At 34.9% G+C, this 21943-nt stretch overlaps 1 protein-coding gene across 1 annotated transcript; it reads right to left on the bottom strand.

Annotated features, from left to right (window-relative positions):
- Window positions 1-6350: 6350 nt before the first annotated feature.
- On the bottom strand, window positions 6351-20434 carry LOC140754830 (facilitated trehalose transporter Tret1-like). The gene is made up of 3 exons (XM_073089945.1): window positions 19936-20434; window positions 8820-8955; window positions 6351-8315 (listed from the first exon to the last, which is right to left on the bottom strand). The coding sequence occupies exons 1-3, from the start codon at window positions 19975-19977 to the stop codon at window positions 6985-6987; spliced, it is 1509 nt and encodes a 502-aa protein (XP_072946046.1). The 5' UTR covers window positions 19978-20434; the 3' UTR covers window positions 6351-6984.
- Window positions 20435-21943: the final 1509 nt, after the last annotated feature.

Here is a 21943-nt window from a genome sequence, read left to right as displayed (position 1 = left end):
GAGCACTCTTGCCGCCCGCAACCCAGGAAGCCCCCTTTTAATCGCTTCCTATTCTAGTCCTAGGACCACAGGGACAAAGACGTTCTACCTTTAGCAATGCCTTTATACCCAAACTCTGGTAGGATCACACAGTACTACGGGAGCTAATGGGCGGCAGTGGGCAGCAGGATACTTTAATCATAAAACACAACTTTAAAAAACATTTAGTCGCGTCCCTACAAATGCTGTCACATGGACGATAACGTCACCGATAGATACTATCTGGTGTAAGAGCGTTTGTCCACCGCCGCCGTCATCGGACCGTCGCCGAGAACGAGCTGACGGTGAAGTAGCGGTACATACATTTACTATAGCCGCGTGTCCACCGCACGTCCGTGATGTCATATTAAAGTCGGCCCGAAATAATCTAGTTCTCGGTGACGGTCCGGTGACGGCGACGGTGGACAATCGCTCGTAAGGGTACTACGTACAGAAACGAAAGAGTTAAATAACTATGCTTTTACAAACCAGTGAAGTTTTAAACCGACTGATACAAAATGCATACAACTTAAATTTTGTTAGACTTTATATTCGTTAAATGTTAGTACTAAAAAGTCTCTTTGTCTTAGTATAAAAATACACAATTAAAATGAACCTTTTCTAAGTTATTATACTTGTAATAAAATTCTAAAAGTTATATGCATTTTACATCTGTCTGTTAAATTTGATATTTTCTGAAGTTTGTTTCTTTTATTCATTTCGAACTATACAAAGAAATACAACGCTTTTTCTTTAATTTCGATAAATAAATTTTCGAATAATTTACTCATATTGCGCCCCGGCTTCGTTCGTGTTTCGTTAAATGATAAGTGATAGTAGCTAATAAGTTGGTTTTTTCTACTGTTATATATTTTTTTGTTAATTTGTTCGAGTAAAACTTTTTAGTGACAGATGCAAGAAATGATTTTTTTTTATATATTCTTACTAAAATCATTTAGACATATTATAGAGAATGATTATTTTGCGCTTACTCAATTGATTAAAATATTAACCATTATGTTTATCATATAAAAAAAAGGTTCATACAACATGTATGAATAAAAAATTGAAAATTTTATATATTTTGAGGAAATTTTGATTTTTTATGTAATAATTTAATTAAAATACAAAGCTGACAGAACCTTTAGTGATTACGTTTATTTTCAACCATATAAGAAATTTGACATTATTTCGATCATAAATTGATCAATTTATTGGTGAATTATTATTTTACCTTATATTAGGTAATAAATATAGTTTATTAATGATATGTTAAAATTTGAATTTCCAAATTTTCACATTTACTCTTTAAGCCGTGTATGTAACATATTATGATAGTTAATTATTATATTTGCGTAGTGTTAAACAATAGTCAATTTTCAAGGAATATGTGTTACATTTTTAAAATTAAATGTAACACATATTACAAAAAAAAAACAAAAATAGATTGAAACACCATTGTGTACTTATTAATTGAAATATACTCATTCTTATAGCAACAATTTCTAAAAAAAATAATCTAAACTAAGTATATTTTTGCATCTGCCACTACATTATAAAAATAGCATATTTTTGTTTTCATTAACAAACAGGGTGTTTAATCTTTTATAAAGAGACCTTGGCGTAAGCCTCGGATATGTACGGTTCGTAGAATAAGCCAAAACAGCTTAAAATTTAAAGCCCCACTTGTATTCGTATCGTTCAAACGGGTAACTTATTTTTTACCCACTAATATTACGTATTAGTGAATAAATTATGTGTTTTAGTGTAAGGGTGCTTTTCTGTTAGTGTGCGGTTGGGGTGGCATGCTTTTTTAAATTGATTATCACATTTTTTAGATTCGGGAAATTTGTACCTAAAATCTATTTCTTATTTTTATAACATAGTAGTAGCAAACCAGCGTGCAGTTTACCTGAAGGGGTAGAAACCCATCTGTGTAGAAGCTCATGTAGGAGTCTAATCTTATCTGTCTAATATTACAAATGTTCATAATCGGTAGTAGCCACTTACCATCAGATGAACGGCTTGTTCGTCTGCTACTCCTTATAAAAAATGCCATGCAGTGATTTTACCATCAGATGGATTGCAAACTCGTAGCGAAGTAAAATTAGAGAGTTATACCTTTTAATGAAATATAGGGAAAGTACAGTTCAATGTATCTACAAATCAGATTGTAAACTCTTGTCCTTTGAAAATCCGTCCCTTATATAAAGAAAAGTTTTATTAAAAAATCGAAGCACAAATCTTATTAGAAATTGAAATTGTCAGTTTGTGATATACACTTGTAACATGTATATAGGGTTCTAGTACAAAATTTAGAAAAAAAATGAAGCAAGTATGCCTACGGGTCATTTAAGTATTACGTAAGCACCAAGTAGATTTGGTTGAATCCCATATTTTATATCATGACATGGATGTTGCTTATGTCAGCAATATATATTTATTAGTTCTGATTTTGTGTAAAAGCCTAAAAAGCCGTAAATATAGGAGGAGGGAGGATTGTTTTGCTTTCCTTGACAGAGGTGAAAGGGGGGGTTTCAATTATTAAAATAATGCTTACATACTACTGGAATGATCCCTTACGTAAATGAACTAGCTTACCAACGCAATTTAGTCAATAAACTGCCCTCACGCAATTTAATTCTTTACAAGCTTCTCTATAAACTGCCCTCAACCGCACTCAAAAGTCCCAATTTGATAAATTAAAATGTCTATGTACGTTTCGGTTTTACGCACTAGTGTTATATGTCATGAAGCGCCTTGCTTATGTGTATTATTATAGTTATATTTAAGTGTAAATTGTGTACACGACGTGATATGTGATCATTTAGTACAGCTGGAGGTATCTATAGACAGAGCGAGGCATGCTAGGATAGATGAGGCGAGGCGACGAAAACGAGGCATACACGAATACCTTTTTTATTCTAATGATATTGTTCTCTTTTCACTTTGTTTCTTTCTATTTGAGAAACTGGAGATGCGCGAAATCAACATATCGATTTTTAAATCGATTTTATCGATACATTTTTATTGAATGATTTCAGATGTATATGTGAACAAAAAGTTATAGTAATGTAAGAGATACCGATATGGTTTTTGATTTGCATTGACCCACAAATCTTTAGTAATAATTTACGCCCATGTTTTAATCAGTCTGATATGTCAAAAACACAAAAATTGTGTGTCGTTGTGCTGTGTATGTGATATTCGTAAATGCACATATTTTCCAAGATAATTCACTTTTATGGAGTTAAAATACCTTACTTAAAAAAGTAAGACAGTTATGCCTCGCCCTGTCTATAAGCAACTTTACAATAAATATACTCTGTATGTTTTCGCCCTAATTCTTGCTAAATACTACAATGTGAAGTGAGATATTAGCGTAGAGCAAATCACAATAAATTATTTTTGAACAGCGAATATATTGCAGACCTGTGATAAATACTCAAATTTTCTTTCTTTTTTCTTTTATTCTCTATTCTGAGTGTGTGTGTGTAAAAGGAGGGTAATTCTTAAGCGTTTAAATTGCCCATGTTAAGATTGTCTGAATACTCTCAATGTCATAAAAGGAAAATAACAGAGTTGACAATATAGCGCCTCTAGCGGTAAAATCTTGCAACTACACCTAAAAATATGGAACTATTTACATAGAAAATTGCTTCCAAACGTCTATTAAGCTTTTGTTAATATATTTAAAAGAAGCTGTTTTTAGCTGTGGTGTTTGTGTGTACTGAAATATGTATGATTTTTATTATTACTTGAGTGTGAGCTATGGGCTACGGCCAATGCAGTTTGAATTGTGGTTGTACATTAAAAAGAAATCATATTTTCAAGAGAGTAAAATAAATGTATATTCGAATATATTATATTTTAGTATATAATAAACAACAATAAAATCGATTCGAGTGAATCGTGAATTTAAAAATACTCGTTATATATTTTTCTTTATATTTCTCGCAGGTCTGCGCTAAATATTTAGTTATATAGTTTGGACCCTTATTGCGTACATAGATACTATATTATATTGAAACAAAGACTATAGAAAATAGATTTAGATTTACATGTAACGAGTTCATTTTCGTTTGTTGTCATGAGATTATCTCGAATGATTTAAAATCGATGATAAAATCGATTTTATATCAAAATCTATACATTTAATAAATACGTTGATTAATCGGAACGGATTGTAAATGTTTGCATAAAACTTAAAATAAAATAAATGTAAAAAAAAGTATTTTAATAACAAATTTTCCGAAAACACTAAAATATTGTATGAATTTAGTTTTATACAAATAAAAAGAAAAAAAAGAAATATAATACGTTATATTAATGACTATATCTATGTTTTTATTTTATTATATGTATAGATAAAAAATACACTTAATATCTTATTACAACAATCGAAATTGATGACTCGTAGTGTAAAATTTATAAAATACATATGTGCCTCAAATGGATTATCTTTATAGTCGATGTAATAGGTTTAACGCGAAAACCTGTGATATTTAGTATCCAAAAGCCTTTTCGTACCACTGGTTATGTATAAAATAGACATTATGAATATTGTTCACACTATCCTAGTAAAAGATAAAATAAAAAAGTAATTTATACTTAAAAATAATTGTCCTAAGGCTTTGGGGCTTAATAATTGCCGTTTATTTGGCTAAAAGGGGTATTTTTAACAACAATGAACAGTTAACTACAAAAATATTTTGTTATATAAGACCCGTGGTTGCCTTGGCTATTTCACTAATAATCCTTTGACGTCTAGTAAAAAAAAAATACTGACATTTCTGTCGCCATTTTGTTTTGTGACGTAACCAGTAGTGCGGATAGGAGACACAGGTCTATGCCAACACCTATCGTTTGTATGTAAGATGTAACATGCTCTTAAATGGATTGTGGACGTATCTTGTGAGAGAACAGAGTTTTCTAGACGTATACTGACTGTGTTTTATTTCCAAAAACCTTACTTCAATATGAAAGTTTCTTTTTACGTGCAATACACGTATATTGACGTGCTTATTAATATTGAAATGTTAAATTTGTGTTGCAATTTTCAGAGGACACAATATTGTTTATTTGGATCTCAAGGGATGTTGATTTTGAAGAACCCTTTGTGGTTCGACTCCGGCCGCTCCACCGCCACACTTATTTCTACCTAATAACAGCAGTGTTAGGCGCTGCTGTGTTCCGTTTTGAAGGGTGTGGTAAGGAGATATACTTTTCTGAGGCGTTACAGCTTAGTCCTCAGGGGTAGCGGGGCATCTGTGGCCAACCTCAGGTAAGAATATCTCATCCTATCTGGGGTTGATTACAGATGTCCATTGGCGGCAGTAGCCACTTACCATCAGGTGGACTGCATGCTCGTCTGCTACTCCTATATTATAAAAAAATGTTAGTGTAAAGCTAAAAGCCTAATTTGTGGGGTCGCAACTCTTGACCCTGACTGATATTTGCAAGCTAAATACCAAAAATTGTAATATTTCAATGGACCATATTAACTTTGCTGAGAGTCAATACAATAATCGAAGTTAAATTAATAAATTAAAAAAATATATATTGACATATGTTTTCGTAAAATGACGTGTCCAAATATGAAGTTGTTTTGGGACTCTACCTAATTAGGATTTTATAACACATGATAGTTAACACCACTAAAACTGTTTCTAACTAGAATTCTATTATCATTACCTCTATTTGGGTATCGCAAATTGTTACTATAGCTACACAATATTTCCGACTTGCTATACAGTAATACCTCGACTTACGCTACCCCGACTTACACGGATTCGGAATTACGCAATTTTAAAATCGATCTCGTTCTCGATTCTTCTTTGGTTTGAGCATCCCGCAATTCTCGATTATGGATTATTATCCATACCATACCGATGGATTACAATTATCCATCATCGAGCCATAGTAACCCTTACTGACCCCATAATTATTCATGTAAACATTTATATTTGTTGCGCGAAGTCAACACATTTGAAATCATACCATACGATGGTATGTACATGCATACCCAGACTTCGCGAATTCGAGTTATCACTCGGTCCCACCAATCGTTTAAGTCCGAGGTATTATTGTACAGAAAAAAACCTATTATTAGTGCGTGTGAAGGCTACCAAACTGCACTTGGCCAAAATAGTGAACTAAATCCTAAACTGTATTTTGAGAAGATGCCAGGACGTGGGACTGTAATGGGTTAGGTCAGGTTAGGTTAGACTTGTGAGGGAAGAATTGGTAGGTTTATTCTGGCAGGAAATAAAAAAAAAACATAATTGTTTAATTATATAACTTTTATTAAATTAATATTATAACAAGGTCATCCTTTTAAGTATGAAATATTTACACTGATTTACGTATGTCTTACGAAAAGAATAATACGAAAATATACAGAACCTCCGTATTCGCCTTCAGGAATGAATCTAAAAACACGTTTTAACTATTTATCCTATTTATTGTCAATGACAATGTTATCACAATTATTATTTACGAGTATATATTAATAAGTTATTTAAATAAATTCGAATATATTCGAACACATTGATTAGGTACCTACTTAAATAAAACAAGACGCTCACAGAATCTTAAAATGAATTAGAAACTACGAACGCTACTAAAATGTACTTAAATTACTAGTTACTACGATCGTGAGTAATAAATAATTCATTTAACAAAATATACATACAAACAATCTTATTACTCGTACATGACTTCACAGTGGCGGACTTATCACGTCAGAGGCAGGGGCGGAAATGTTCGAGGCGGGACGGAAAGTTGAATTAGCCTCCAGTCTTAGAAAATGATTTAATATTACAAGTTTTTAGAAATATCTACAAGGTAATTTGTAGACAGTTGACCCCGCCACCCCTCCCAAAGACCTGAGGCCTGGGGCTGATCGCCCCTGCCGCTTCCCCCATTAGTCCGTCAATGCTTTACATAAATTATTTACAACCATTTTTATACTACAGGGCTGCTACACCGTCTATCAGCGTTATGCAGCTTCATCGAAGTCAGTGATTGAGTAGACTTTAATTCTTCTGGAGACAGTGGCCTACCCCTGAACTCATCTTCGATCTCCTGCAACGTCCTGTCTTTAGTTTCTGGCAGGAACCACCATGCTATCATAACGCAGTACCCTACCACAACAGCATACAGGATATAGGCTCCGTGTATACCGAAATTGTTGAACAAAAACGGTACAGTCTTCACTGTGATGAATAAATTTGATGAGAGGAACAGAACGCTTATGCCACCAGCTAAGCTTCTGTATTCTAGAGGGAATACTTCCCCAGCGATGATAAAGGGTAGAGGGACAGTCCCCGTGGCGATGGAGAACATGTGGATGTGGATCAAGGCGATTCCAATAAATGGATGATCGAAAGAGATCATATCGTGAGCCTTGGCGTAAGTATACGCTGCTGTAGCGAGGAAGGCAAACATATTGATCCCGACAGTCGCGAAGAGCATTGTACGCCGCTTGATTTTCTTGATCACGTAAACAGCAACGGAATTCGAGATGATTCTCTGGGCGTCCAAAGTAATAATTAACAGAGAAATATTAGCTTCGGAACCAATGACGTGCTTGAAAATATCTAACGTGTAAGCCGCTAGGATGTTCGCTCCAGCCCATTGCCCGAGCGTATAAATATGAATCATGATGAAGATTGGTTTGTAGAATTCCTTCTTCCTCATCGTTACGGCGAAGTAAGCCATATTGGCTCTCATTCTTTTTGAAAATGAATCGGATAAATTGGCGTCAGCTTTCGATTCTCTGACAACCATGCTGGTTTCGATCATTCGCCGTAGTTCTTCATCTTCGCCGTCCCCTCTGAGCCATCGGAATACCTTCTCGCTATCTTCGTATCTACCCTGATCAGCCAACCAGCTTGGTGACTCCGGAGAATATATTACTATCAATAAGTCCACGAACATGATGAAAGCTATCACTAATGCTGCGGTCTGCCACGCTAAGTACGAGCCAAGAGTGTGAACTGTTAAGACACCAGTGGCTATCGTCAAAGATATCGTTGTGAGGAACGCTCCTCTGTTCTTTGGGCTGGTGTATTCTCCTATGAGCACAGGTCCTAACGAAGCACTCATGCCCATAGCTATCCCTTGAAGAAACCTGGCGATCAAGAGAGTCGTGATGTTAGTAGCCATGATAATGCAGAACCATCCAACAATCATTGGCGCGAGACTGCAGAGGTTGGCAGTTCGTCTGCCGTATTTAGCCATCACTGTAGGCACGATGAAGTTGCCGGCAACTAACGCGAAACCCAGGATTGAAGCTGAAAAGAAAATTTGAAATATGATTAATTTACACCTTAAAAAAATAAAGTTATACTGACTATTGTTCATATATTCCTGACGTGTAATGGACATACATAAAGATAAGTATAAAAATTCTATGCTTCAAGGTCTCTTGCTATTATTGTAGGAAGAAATTCGAACCACGTATTAGATGTGGACAAACCTGATGTTTATTACTTATATCTCAAACGCAATCTTAGACGTACAGTGAATCTATTAATTTTAATATTTTATTTACAAATGTTTTTTTATGGCTTGAAGGACCTAAATGAAAGAAAGAAGAAAGAAAATACTTTATTCAGGAATATTGCAACACACAGTACAATTGCAAAGAGACAAAATATTAAACAAATTGCACGGTTATAAAACAAGTTAATAATAAATAAGACAATCAATTTAAAAAAGAATCAAATAATCACTGAATAAATCACTAATTTTGGTCCTTCGAGCCACTATTTTAACTTAAGTCATATTATGCTTACCTATCCAAGACCCCGAGGAGTCGTCAATTGGTATGATGGAGTCAGGTTGCCGTAGCTGAGGCAGTAAGATGGCTGCGAACCCCATAACCAGTCCATGAGCCGCCATGTTCAGAGACACTCCCAGTGTCACGAAACACTGGAAAAGGTGAATAAAACCATAATAAATAAATTATTATTGATTAAGGATGTAGTTCGTTAGAGGTCGCGTTCCGATCCGGTAGTATTAGAAAAATATTGTAATTGACAGTTTGTAAGTGCCGTCGTTGGCCTGTACAAAATAAATATATTTCATTTCATTTCATTTCAGTTAACAAGAAGACTTTGGATTGGGTAGAAAAATATAGTTTTGCTACACTTAAAATCTTATATATAACATTCTCGTGTCACAGTGTTAGTTACCGTACTCCTCCGAAACGGCTTTACCGATTTTCACCAAATTGTATATGCATATTCAGTAGGTCTGAGAATCAGCTACTATCTATTTTTCATACCCCTAAGTGAGAAAGGTTTTTCACCCATAACATTTTTTATTTATATGGTAACACATCGTTTGCCGGGACAGCTAGTAATGGTATAATTGAGTAGTCATTGTTGTAGTGAGTACATGTCATTTTGTAAGTGTATATTATTTTGTAAGTAGTTCTTAACTTCTTATTATCATGATGATGAAAGTTGATAGCCTAGTGGTTAAGAAACTCGGCCTCTCACTCGAGAGGTCCGAGGTTAAAATCACAGACACGCACCTCTGATTTTTCGAATTTATGTGCGTATTAGAAATTAATTATCACTTGCTTAAACGGTGAAGTAAAACATCGTGAGAAAACCTGTATACCCGAGAAATCTTAAAAAAAGTTTTCAAAGGTATGTGTAGTCTGTCAATACGCACTTGGCCAGCGCGGTGGACTATGGCCTAATCCTTCTCATTCCGAGAGGAGACCCGTGCCCAGCAGTGGGACAGTAATGGGTTGATGATGATATTATCATGACAACATTTAAAGTTTGTAGAACCCTATGTGGTTCGACTCTGGCGGGGTACCGCTACTTTCATTTTTGATTTATAACATTATGCTGTATATGTATAAAAAAATATGTTAATACAGCTTCATAACGGAAAAGAATGTAGAACCAATCAATCGCTAATAAACATTAACTCAATTAACATTATAAACAAAGTCCACTTAAAACCTGATAAATCCGATCACGAGCTTATTAAGGCTGTCACACACGATGCTGATAATTTATTTTATCTGCGAATCGCTCATACACGTATTGGCATTATCTGAAAGTGTATGGTAAGATACGAATTGTAAAAACAGTACACTCAAGTGCTTCTACAAGATATTGACAGAATCTGATGAGGGATTCAAAAAATGAAAATTTGCTGAAGAAAAAGTCAGCGAAGAAAACAGGAGCGTTGCACTCTTTGGGAAGAACTATGACAATCGCTCGACAGACTTTTCCGAGGCGTTCCAGCTTAGTCCTCAGGGGTAGCGGCGCATCTGTGGCCGACCTCAGGTAGGAATATCTACTCCTATCTGGGGTAGATTGCAGATGTTCATGGGCGGCAGTAGCCACTTACCATCAGGTGGACTGCATGCTCGTCTGCTACTCCTATATTATAAAAAAGAAAGAAAGAATAAATCAACGAAGCAATAGAACCTCTCAACTTGCGTAGCGAAGCTAATGCTCCTAGCCGAAGCTTTATCATAACTTTTACTTTGTTCAACCCCATCTTTCTCCCCTCATTTACGCCACTCTGGACAATTACCCAGCTTGGGATAGGTCCTGTGTGTAACAGGTAGCAAAATAGTTCAGCGAATTATAGACAGAGGTATTCTCCGAGATTTGTGAAATATATCTTTAAATTACGACATCTAGATCGCTCATTTAATTGTAAATTATCGGAGAGGAGCCAAGACATAAATCGATACGTCAGTGGCGCCACGACTTACAGTAAGCATTACTTTATTGGTTTAACGTGGATTGTGGGATATTGTTTATATAAACTCACCTATTTCTGTCTTATGGCAGTAATAAAATGCTGTCGTAATTTTGAAGGGTGTCTTGTGCTTATAATTATAAGTAGCCCTTTAGTCAAGCGTTGCAACTATTTTTTTATGTAAGTGGCAGAGGAGCATGAAGTCCACTTGATGTTCAGTAGCAATTCATACAGATAGCAGATTCCTACTTAAGGAATTTGGCGGCAAATAAGTTAACATTTTAAAATGGAGGAATACTGTGTGGTTCGACTCCGGCGACACCACCGCTCATACACCCATTTCTGCCTAATAATAGCAGCGTTAAGGGCTGCTATGTTTTAGTTAGAAGGGTGTGGTTAGGGAGACGTACCTTTCCGAGGTATTCCAACTTAGTCCTCAAGGGTAGCGGTACATCTGTGGCCGACCACTGGCAGGAAACTTATGTTTTCGGGGGTTGATTACAGATATTCATGGGTGGCAGTAGCTTACCATCCATCAAGTAGACCTTCATGCATGAAAGCTAATGCTCTGAGTTTGTCCCCATTCACGGTTGTTGCACATAGCATAGTCATAATAAACTCATTTATTGAGTAATAAACAGAAAAAAAAAGTTTAATTGTGTTGTATCTTATTGCTCTTAAATTTTTTTAAGGATTCTTTTCTAAATAGATTGTCTTATTTATTATTAACTAGTTTATATCCGTGCAGTTTGTTTACTTATTTGGTCTATTTGCAATTTTATTGTACTGTGTGTTACAATATTCCTGGATAACGTATTTTCTTTCTTTCTAATGCTATGTTATAAAAAACAAACTGTAATATAACTTTAAGACGGCTTTTCCTCACAGATAACGCGAATAAGTAGGTAAGCATGTATCAGCGATCAGGTTGGCTTGCCACAATATCATTGATAAAATACAAATAGTATTGCGTCTATCGATAGATTAGTAACAGATAAGTTATCGAGATCAAGGTAATATTCAAATAACCGATGCTATCATTTCGCGGACCTTGAGATTTGGGTAAGTAGTCTTGGGAATTATCGCGTGTATAACTTTTGAGATAATGGTAACATAAACACTTCGATATGACATTCGGGGTAATGAGTTAATTGGTAAATAAAATATGAATATAAAGAGTTGCAAGCAAAATTCTCTATCTGTACAGGATAAACGTAAAAACTACCGAACGGATTTTCATGCAGTCTTCATCTAGGTATATATAACGTACCAATTAGTGAAGTGATGTTTGTTTATTAATATAATCTACAAGTTCGACGTTATAGGCAAATATATATTAGTTTACTGTGAGAGTAAGAAAATTTAGCCAACTCAGCAAGTAGAATATTGATGAAAACTAAAGTATTACGGTACGGTAATATAGGAGTAGCAGACGAGCATGCAGACCACCTGATGGTAAGTGGCTACTGCCGCCCATGGACATCTGTAATCAACCCCAGATAGGATTAGATATTCCTACCTGAGGTGGGCCACAGATGCGCCGCTACCCCTGAGAACTATGCTGGAACGCCTCGGAAAATTCTGTCTCGCTTACCACACCCTTCAAACCGGAACACAGCAGCGCCTAACACTGCTGTTAATAGGTAGAAATAGGTGTGGCGGTGGTGCCGCCAGAGTCGAACCACTAAGGGTTCTACCACCTTTAAAAGTTACAATACAACATTTTTGAAAAATCAGACGTTATAGCTATGGAATTCGAACCTCACACCTCTCGATCGAGAAACAGAATACAACCTCAACCACTAGGTTATCACTGTAAATTAAGAAGTAAAGCACGATACGATTTATACCTTTACCTAATATAAATACCTATGATAGAAATGATGGATTTATGGTCCAATAAAGTGACCTACTGTTATCTTAGTATAGAAACGACCTCATTAGAAATACAAGCGCACTGAGTTGTGAATGCAATATCCTATTTCCTACAGAATACTGGTTCAATGTTCCAGACGTGACTATGGTTATTCAAAACGACCGTATATGGGTTAGTATGATCATAAAACTAACTGACAAGATTATAGTGGTTTAAAATAGAAAAACCTTGTCATAATTATATGAATTTCCTTCCGGAGTTTTTATTAGTAAAGTAAATAGTTATGACTTGAAGGTACCCTTCTTGGTTGGACTTTGAAAGCAACACCGCAACTTATTTCTGTTTTATAACAAGAGTTTTTCTATAATAGGGAGTAGCAGACGAGCATGCAGTCCACCTGATGGTAAGTGGCTACTGTCGCCCATGGACATCTGTAATCAACCCCAGATAGGATTACATATTCCTACCTGAGGTCGGCCACAGATGCGCCGCTACCCCTGAGGACTAAGCTGGAACGCCTCGTAAAAGTCTGTCTCCCTTACCACACCCTTCAAACCGGAACACAGCAGCGCCTTACACTGCTGTTATTAGGTAGAAATAGGTGTGGCGGTGGTGCCGCCGGTGTCGAACCACATAGGGTTCTACCACCCTGGCTTCTGTGTTTTGGTTTGAAGGAGAGGGAGATATACTTATTGGAGACTTTCCAAGCTATAGTTCTCAAGGGTAGCAACGCAATGGTAACGGAACCTAGATATAATCGTATCTTATCTGCGGTTGATTACAGGCGTCCTAGGGCAGCTTTTAGTTCCTTACCATCAGATGACTACAGCCGCTCATACATGCTCGTTTGATAGTTCTATGACGAGGGAGAAAAAGAGCTGGTAGAAACCTTGGTGGCTTCAGAAGCACTACCGCCATTTACAACACTAATATTATAAAGAGGAAAACTTTGTTTGTTTGTTTGGTTGTAATGAATAGGCTCAAAAACTACTGGACCGATTTTAAAAATTCTTTCACAATTCGAAAGCTACATTATCCACGAGTAACATATCTACTTTATACGAAATATATTTGATAAATTGATTTTAGGCGGTACAAAGTTTGCCGGGTCAGCTCGTGTCTAATAAAACAGTTATTAATTAATGTTTTGTAGTGGTATGAAGGAGATGGTAAGAGATATACATAGGTACCATAGGGAGTTCCATTTTAGTCCTCAAGATAAATTGGGACCTTATTAGAAATCCTTTATTTATTTACTTAGCGACCGAACTAAGGCTATGTTTAAAACATCTATAATATGTACCTACTATGTAAGTAATGGCCCGACACTTAAACAATATAGATATACATTACGATAATAAATAGTTCACAATCGTAAACATACTTAAGTGATAGGAAATATTACGTAAAGACAGGGCCGGACTTGGAGGTCTGGAGCAGCAACGAAGGCGTGGAGGTACTTAATTCTTTTCTGAATAAAAGAAACATTTGTATTCGACAAGTTATTAAAAATATTGCAAATATTATAAAAACTAATACAATTCTTTAAGGAAGGCAAGTAAGGTAATTAGTCAAGTGCAAGTTTCGTCTGTAAAAATCCGACAAAAAAGTCCGCAAAGATACTGAAAAATAAACGCTACTTGCAGACCTGTCGAAATTTTGATGATTTTTATCTTATTGTGGGGTCTGTTGATTGTGGAGGCCCCTCTCTTATTGAGGCCTCCCCCTCCCAAAATCCGGCCCTGCGTAACGATATTGCAACTACTGGTTTATGTCTTCGTATCTAAGAAAAAGATAAGTTAACATAATGTTAGATATGCTTAGCGTAATAGCGATAAGATTTTGAGAAAGTAAGAATGATTTTACACTATCCTTAACGATATCGGATAGCAGATCTGATATTAAAAAGCAGGACAAACGCTCTAAAACATTCCTCACTTGCTCGTATCTGCTTTGAATACAACCAAATCTGCTCTAAAGTAGCAGATATTGACATAAATCACGACGAACAACAACACTCAAAAAAAGAATAATTGAACACCTTCGATCAACAAATTAGCATTCTCTACCTGCATCACTCTCATTTCATTTCTAATTGTACTTTGTTTGCTCTTAAATTTATATTGTAGGTATGCCTATTGCAAAATCTGTAAAAGTTGCGCACGCCTATAATTGGCATGCACACGTGTCTAATACCAATAGTGTAATACTTATAGAAAGAATTGTGTGTATTGCTGTTGTCGTGCAAATAAATAAATAAAAAAATATATTTGATATGTTTTTGAAATATGTAGAGTTGCCGCGTAAAAATCATATTATAATTCACACTCCTAGAATTTTGAAATTCTTTACGACTTTTTTAAAGTAGATACACTTTTTGGATTGACGTCGGGGACACAACTGCCACACCTATTTCTGCCTTACGATAACAGTGTTAAGCGCTTGTGTTCTGGCTTGATGGGTAATATATAATAGAGATAGAGAGAGTTACGACTTTGATACGTCAAAGGGTATAACTATGTTTCCTTACAATACTATTTCTTTGACGATAATGACATTTTACTAGATTTTTGAAGGAGCATAGGGATTGAGCATTGCGAATAGATACAGGAAGAGAGTTCCATAGACGGATAGCTGAAACTGCGAAGGATTTCTTGTAGTAGGATGTTGAGTGGAATGGAGTAAGGAGAGCATGGTTTTCGGTGGAGCGAAGGGAACGGTCATGGGACAGATGGAGGAACTGAAATCGCTGCTTGAGGTATGGAGGAGAAGTCGGATTAAATAGTACACAATATAGAAGAGATAAAATGTGAGCATTACGGCGAAGCCGAATTGGGGGCCACTTGAGCTTAGCACGATATTTTGAAACATGATCATATTTAATCGTGGGGGTATTCGAACATCTAAAAATCTACACTAGCAAGGACCTCGACACCCGTTTATTTCTATCGATGTACTTAAGATAACCCTTATTAGCAATCAATCCGGCTTCGAAAAGCAAAAAGCAATTCGTTCCAAATCATATGCAAATTATTATGGTCAGAAAACGGTTAGGAATAATTACTTTGTATTTAAAGTAGATATGCAATGCAAAACGTGTGTAATCATGCTGTTGAGTGGATGTCCATTAAATTTGTTCCATAGCATTATATACTTGAGTAGATATATTAATGTTGATGTTGCTGTTTGCTAAATAGTAAATACTATAACAGATAAGTAACTAAAACGACTTGTCATAAGATCGTTACTTCAAACGTGAAGCGTATCGGGGGAAGGGTGTGATGCAATGGACTGAATGGAGGCCCCCAGTCTAAAAAGTTGATTAGATTGTTACAAAATTTTAAATGTTTCATTGCATTCTTTGCCGACGAATACGATTCCGGCGACATTTTTTTGTTAATAACACTGTGTTTGGGGACCCCAAGACCGGGGTCCGAGGCGGACCGTTCCTTCCTCCCCCCCCCCCTGGTCTGCTCGAGGTGTGATGCCGTTGTCCTCATTGTCCTCCAAATTTTAGCTCAATCGGTTGGGGTAAGCTTATTCAGTTGTAAGATTTGTCTTTCACATATACATAAAACATACCTAACAAAGCAATGTATTTAAACTTTAGACAATATCTAACCTACTTTTTGTCGGTTAAAAAGATCAATAAATGCCGCCAAAACTTGTTTGAAGTTAGTGATACGTAAGTATATTTAGTTTTTATAGTACAGGAAATTAATACAAGAGTAATTTAAATTTAAAGTAGGTTTAATAATAGTTCTTGGTATTGTTATATTTAAAAAAGTAGGTTGGCTTCTAGGGTTGCCACTCACGGTGCATTAACATTATACTCTTACTATTTTAGTCAATTACTACCTTATATGATACAATAATAGTAAATTATGAAAAGTTCTATAGCAATATAATGTACTAATAGAAAATATTGTAGCACTACAAGTACATCGGTACATTTCTTTTTCGGAAAAGCATATATCATCAGTAATTCAGTAGTGGGTCTCTCACAGAAATTGCTTCAAGAATAGTGTTTTGCAATATTTAGAAATAGGCCAACGAAAAATAAGTCACCATAATATTATATTTGAGAAAATTGAGTCGGGTGAAGAACAATCAAGTTAATCAGAGTTACGCGTGTATTGCATTTTTTGCTACTTATTGTATTAAAGCTTCATTTTTGTAAGAAATACTATTTTTCTTCAGAAATCGGTGGCAGCCCTATTGACTATATACATACTACTTACCTAACCAATAGTCTGATTAAATGAATTAAATATTCCTACCGATAAGCATTATTCCTTTCGCTCGAATATGAAAAAAATGAACAATACTACTTTTATAATATAATCTATTTCTGTATAAAATATAATATAATTGGCCTGCCATGGAATATACCATAAAAATCGAAATCTAGAGAATCTATGTACTCATCGGATAAAAAGAATCATTCAAGCCCAAAGTTTCCAAAGCCCAAATTCAAACCCATGCACAATTCTCCTGTGAGATGTTACAGGCTTCTGTTCTTCATTGTTCACCAGTAGATGGAGAAGGAATATAAAAAAAAATCGGTTGTCTGTAAAGTCGGTTTACTGATGATAGTTGAACGTGACAACGTCATAAGAAAATACTGATGGAATGGTTGCATTTTTCAAAAGAAAATTTTAATTTTATTTGGTTGATAGATATAGAGAAGGAGGTAAATGGAAATCACAATGGAATTGATCAAGTTACATTTATTTGTACGCATAAATACAATTATGTCATTTTTTTACAATGTACATAGTTTTTACAAGTATTATAAAAGCCGATTGTGCGTTGTTGATTAAATGGAACGCCTCAGAGCGAGGTAACGCCGCATAAGTCATGTTTTTTGGTGCGTGCAGCCGGCTCCATCGAGTTATAAGACGTTGTCACGTCAAAAATGGCTTCTACTCACGTATGTTTCGTGATATACAAGATCACAACCGAAATTATATACACTTATTGGGAAGATTTTAGTCGCAATGATTGTATTTATTCGCAGTACTATGATGCCCTAATCTACCCGATGTTAAAAATACGTACACAATAGTTCATTGAAAAGATTAGCGTTTATAAACATAGTGACACGTGATGTATATAATTATTATATATTAAGATTTTTTTATATATTTAGTACATCATTTAAATTAATTAATACTTTTGTTATTGTCTAAGAATATTATTTTATTTTTTCGTAATTAAATGCGGAAGTAACATCAGTTTTTCTTGGGTATTACTAATTAGTATTTAATTGAAGACCTTTTCTGAGAAGCAATATTACTTTGTACTTCGTTCATGTAATGTGTGGATCTGTTTTTTTATGATAGCAAACAATATGTATCTACTTATCATTACAAATGTACTATATTTAGCGTAACTCGGCACATGAGGCGTTCTCATTCTTAGAAATAGCAAGATTTTTTTTATGCAGATCTCTATTTGGAGTTAGTTTTGTAGATGACCATTTTAAATTAAACTAGCTAATTGAGGTACCTTTGTTAATTGTATTTTGCCAAAGATTTTAATTCAGTTTTTAAATGATTTCTTAGTTTTCAAATTAATGTAATCTACAAAACTTAAATATACACAAATGTAATTACAAATTATAACTATAGATATATGTATAATCATATCCCTTATATTGTTATTTATTATTATATCTTTAATTTATATTTTTGTATTCGCAAGAAGGCTGCGTTTGCTTCAAGTATTCATATATAGACAGACAAAAAAGTAATAGTAGAGTTCAAACACAAATTAAAGATAATAGAGATGTATAGAGATAAATTATGTGGGCGGATGCGTAATCTAAACAATTACCAGTTAATTGTTGATGATTTCAGACTCTACCCGTCTACCATGGTAGAGTCTGACTACTACTGCAGTTATCAAGAGCTTATTCGTAACCTCTTTATCTCGTAATTTCGTAATACATTTTTTATGGAATCGAATAGTTAAATCAAGAAGTTTACTACCACTAATGAACAACCAACTCTGTAACCTGGGGGCCTACCACCATCTTTTAAAAACCATCATAGCAGGAAAGTTTTATTTCCTCCTTAAAACAGTAAAATATTCCGTCATACACAGTTGAACAAACTTAAACCCTTATTAATTTTTCGCTTATCCATTTTATAAAACCTACTGCAATTGTCATATTTTGCATAAAGAGTTAAATTTCCTACAAAAAAGTAAAAGTATGATTAAAATAATATTGTTTTAAGAGATGGTAGTAACTCCCCTGAACTTCTACAGAACATGGGTTCTACATGTATGGGAATATTTTTTTATCTAATTTTTGAAGGTGGTAGAACCCTTTGTGGTTCGACTCCGGCGGCACCACCGCCACATCTATTTCTACCTAATAACAACAGTGTTAAGCGCTGCTGTGTTCTGGTTTAAAGGGTGTGGTAAGGGAGACAGACTTTTCCTAGGCGTTCCAGCTTAGTCCTCAGGAGTAGCGGCGCATCTGTGGCCGACCTCAGCTGGGAATATCTAATCCTATCTGGGGTTGATTACAGATGTCCATGGGCGGCAGTAGCCACTTACCATCAGGTGGGCTATATGCTCGTCTGCTACTCCTATATTATAAAAAAAAATAAAGTAGGATCGTACAGTCCACTTGACGTGAGTGATCATTGTTGTCTCATACAAGTGTTTCTACCTTATAACACCATCTAACCCAGTATATACCAGTAGGGTGATTAAAATATTTTTTCAAAGTCGACATATTTGTATTCACACTAGCTGACCCGGCAAACATTGTGTTGTCATATAAATAAAAAATGTTAAGGGTGAACAACCCTTATCACTTAGGGGTATCAAAAATAGAGAGTAGCCGATTCTCAGACCTACTGAATATGCATATAAAATTTGGTGAAAATCGGTAAAGCCGTTTCGAAGGAGTACGGTAACTAACATTGTGACACGAGAATTATATATATAAGATATTCACTTATTATTTATTATTACTGCTATATTTAACATAAACCAATATTATTTCAATACAGTCTCATAACATACAAGGATAAGTACCTAAATATGTTTTCTTAAGCAATTACTTAAATGTTTTTATAACAGAGGCATAATATTGAATGAAATATAGCTATTTTTATAATATTTTCTACTAATGATCTACCTAGATCAAAGTACGTTATATTTTTATGATATTTAATAAAGTTCCACATTTATTTAAATGAAAAATGTTATAAGTTTAATATAAAGCCAAATTTACTACGCAAAAATTATCCTTACATACAAAAAAGCTAGTAAAAAGTACCAACCTGTTTTTTGAACGGAGTAATCCATGTTGATTTTTTCGCCATCTTAAACAAACACTACACTTATAACAAACACATATATGGCACTGTCACACATACCGTCCACTTGAAGTGTTTATCTTAGATCAATTGATACCGGGTCGATATGGCACTGACAGTGATTGTGGTGCAGATCCGGTAGATGGCGTGTTGCCAAACGCAGCTCCAAAATAGATATGCCCGTACGTTTGTACATTCCTGTTTATGATATTAAAAATTAAATAAAAGTATGGAGGGAAGACGTGACGTCACTCAACTTTGATCAATAAAATCTGGTATTCCCCGGGTCAATCTTTCCGTGAACAATTTCTGAAATGGTCAGTAATCGTCAGTAGTTTTCGCGTGAATGAAGAGGCGTCCTCATTACGTATTTAGAAAATAGATATACGATACTTAACTACACATACATTGAAACTATGTACGTACATAATGTACACGTGTAGTTGTGTACGTGATTTTTATTTTTGTTGTAAAAGTGTTGTTGTAGGTACACTTCATAATCTACTTTTACTAACCAAATTTATATTGTTTTTTATAAAGATACTATGGATTGCTATTCAAAGGTCTGGATAGTTTGATTGTAGAGGGTTAAACACCCGCGTGAAAATACAAAGACCCTTCGTAAAAATATTTTGAATAAATTTTGGTTTATGATGTAAAGCAGTGCTAACCTAGTGGTAGTGATACTTGTAGTATACAGATTGGATCTGACCACCCAATCGAGAGGTCCGAGATTGGAATACCAAGAAGGCACCTCTGATTTTTCAAAGTTTATTTAAATTAGTGTTCACTTGCTATACCTAACGGTGAAACAAACCATCGTGAGGAAACCTACACACCTGGGAATTCTTTACAAAAGTTCTGAAAGAAGTGTGAAGACTAATTTGGACTAGTCCTGCGTGATAGTCTTAGACCTAAACCTCCTGAGAGGAGACCCATGCCTAACAGCGAGACAATAACGTGGGGTAAGAGTCAGATGAACGTATGTACAAAAAATCAAAAATCTTTTTTTTTTTTACAAAATGGTTCACAATGTTTTATAGTACTTTTATGAAATGACAAAACGACGTAACGAGGAACTATATTCAATATTTAATAAATAAAATACCGAATAAATAAAAATATATATACATAGTGTCATAGTGTAAGCATTTTGAACATTTTAAGCATTTTTAAACATTTCTTTTTAAATTTTTCAAAACTCTAATAGTAGGACAATATATTAATATATTATTATTATTATTTTTTTTTATAATATAAGAATAGCAGACGAGCATGCAGTCCACCTGATGTGGCTACTGCCGCCCATGGACATCTGTAATCAACCCCAGATAGGATTAGATATTCCTACAGATGCGCCGCTACCCCTGAGGACTAAGCTGGAACACCTCGGAAAAGTCTGTCTCCCTTACCACACCCTTCAAACCGGAAAACAGCAGCGCCTAACACTGCTGTTATTAGGTAGAAATATTGGTATATTTTTATTTCAACTACCGTACATTATCTCTATTAATGATCTGGTAAAGTTTGAAGTGACGAATTTTCACACTATTTTTGCTCTCTTATAAAATTGACAAAATGTAGATACGTTCATCTGACTCTTACACCGCGATAATGTGTTGTTATAATTAGTTAAAGTGAGTCTTAAAATTATTTTCCCAAACAATCAAATCCGTGAATTACGTATTAACCGAATAACATGCCATGTTTTATCTATCTAAAAACAACCAAGGGTTATCGGGTAAAAATTTAGGCATAATTAACAGTATTTACTTTTGTTGACCCTCGGCTTTACCTGTGGCATTTTTGCACTTTTATTATTTTAGCTCTTGGCTATTATAAACAGTGTTTTTTAAAGATAACTAAAATAATGCTTTTATATAGATACCTTTGATATAGTTTTTAACATACCTAAGTGTATTTATGCATGTCTCTTTATTTAATCATCATCATCAACCCATTACTGTCCCAC

This window comes from Epargyreus clarus, unplaced genomic scaffold, assembly GCF_041222505.1.
Source record: "Epargyreus clarus isolate Ecla_fem2 unplaced genomic scaffold, WU_Ecla_fem_2.2 ptg000031l, whole genome shotgun sequence".
In the NCBI taxonomy this organism is placed as follows: domain Eukaryota; kingdom Metazoa; phylum Arthropoda; class Insecta; order Lepidoptera; family Hesperiidae; genus Epargyreus; species Epargyreus clarus.
Note: the sequence above shows the minus strand (reverse complement) of the source record. Positions and strands in the feature narration are given on the sequence as shown.

Bases quoted from the DNA above. Each gene is read 5' to 3' on its own strand.
- LOC140754830 (XM_073089945.1), bottom strand. From the start codon at position 19,977: ATGGCGAAAAAATCAACATGGATTACTCCGTTCAAAAAACAG. The intron at 8,956-19,935 runs GTTGGTACTTTT...CACCTTTTCCAG, and splicing joins TTACTCCGTTCAAAAAACAG to TGTTTCGTGACACTGGGAGT. The intron at 8,316-8,819 runs GTAAGCATAATA...TTTTCTTTTCAG, and splicing joins CTCCTCGGGGTCTTGGATAG to CTTCAATCCTGGGTTTCGCG.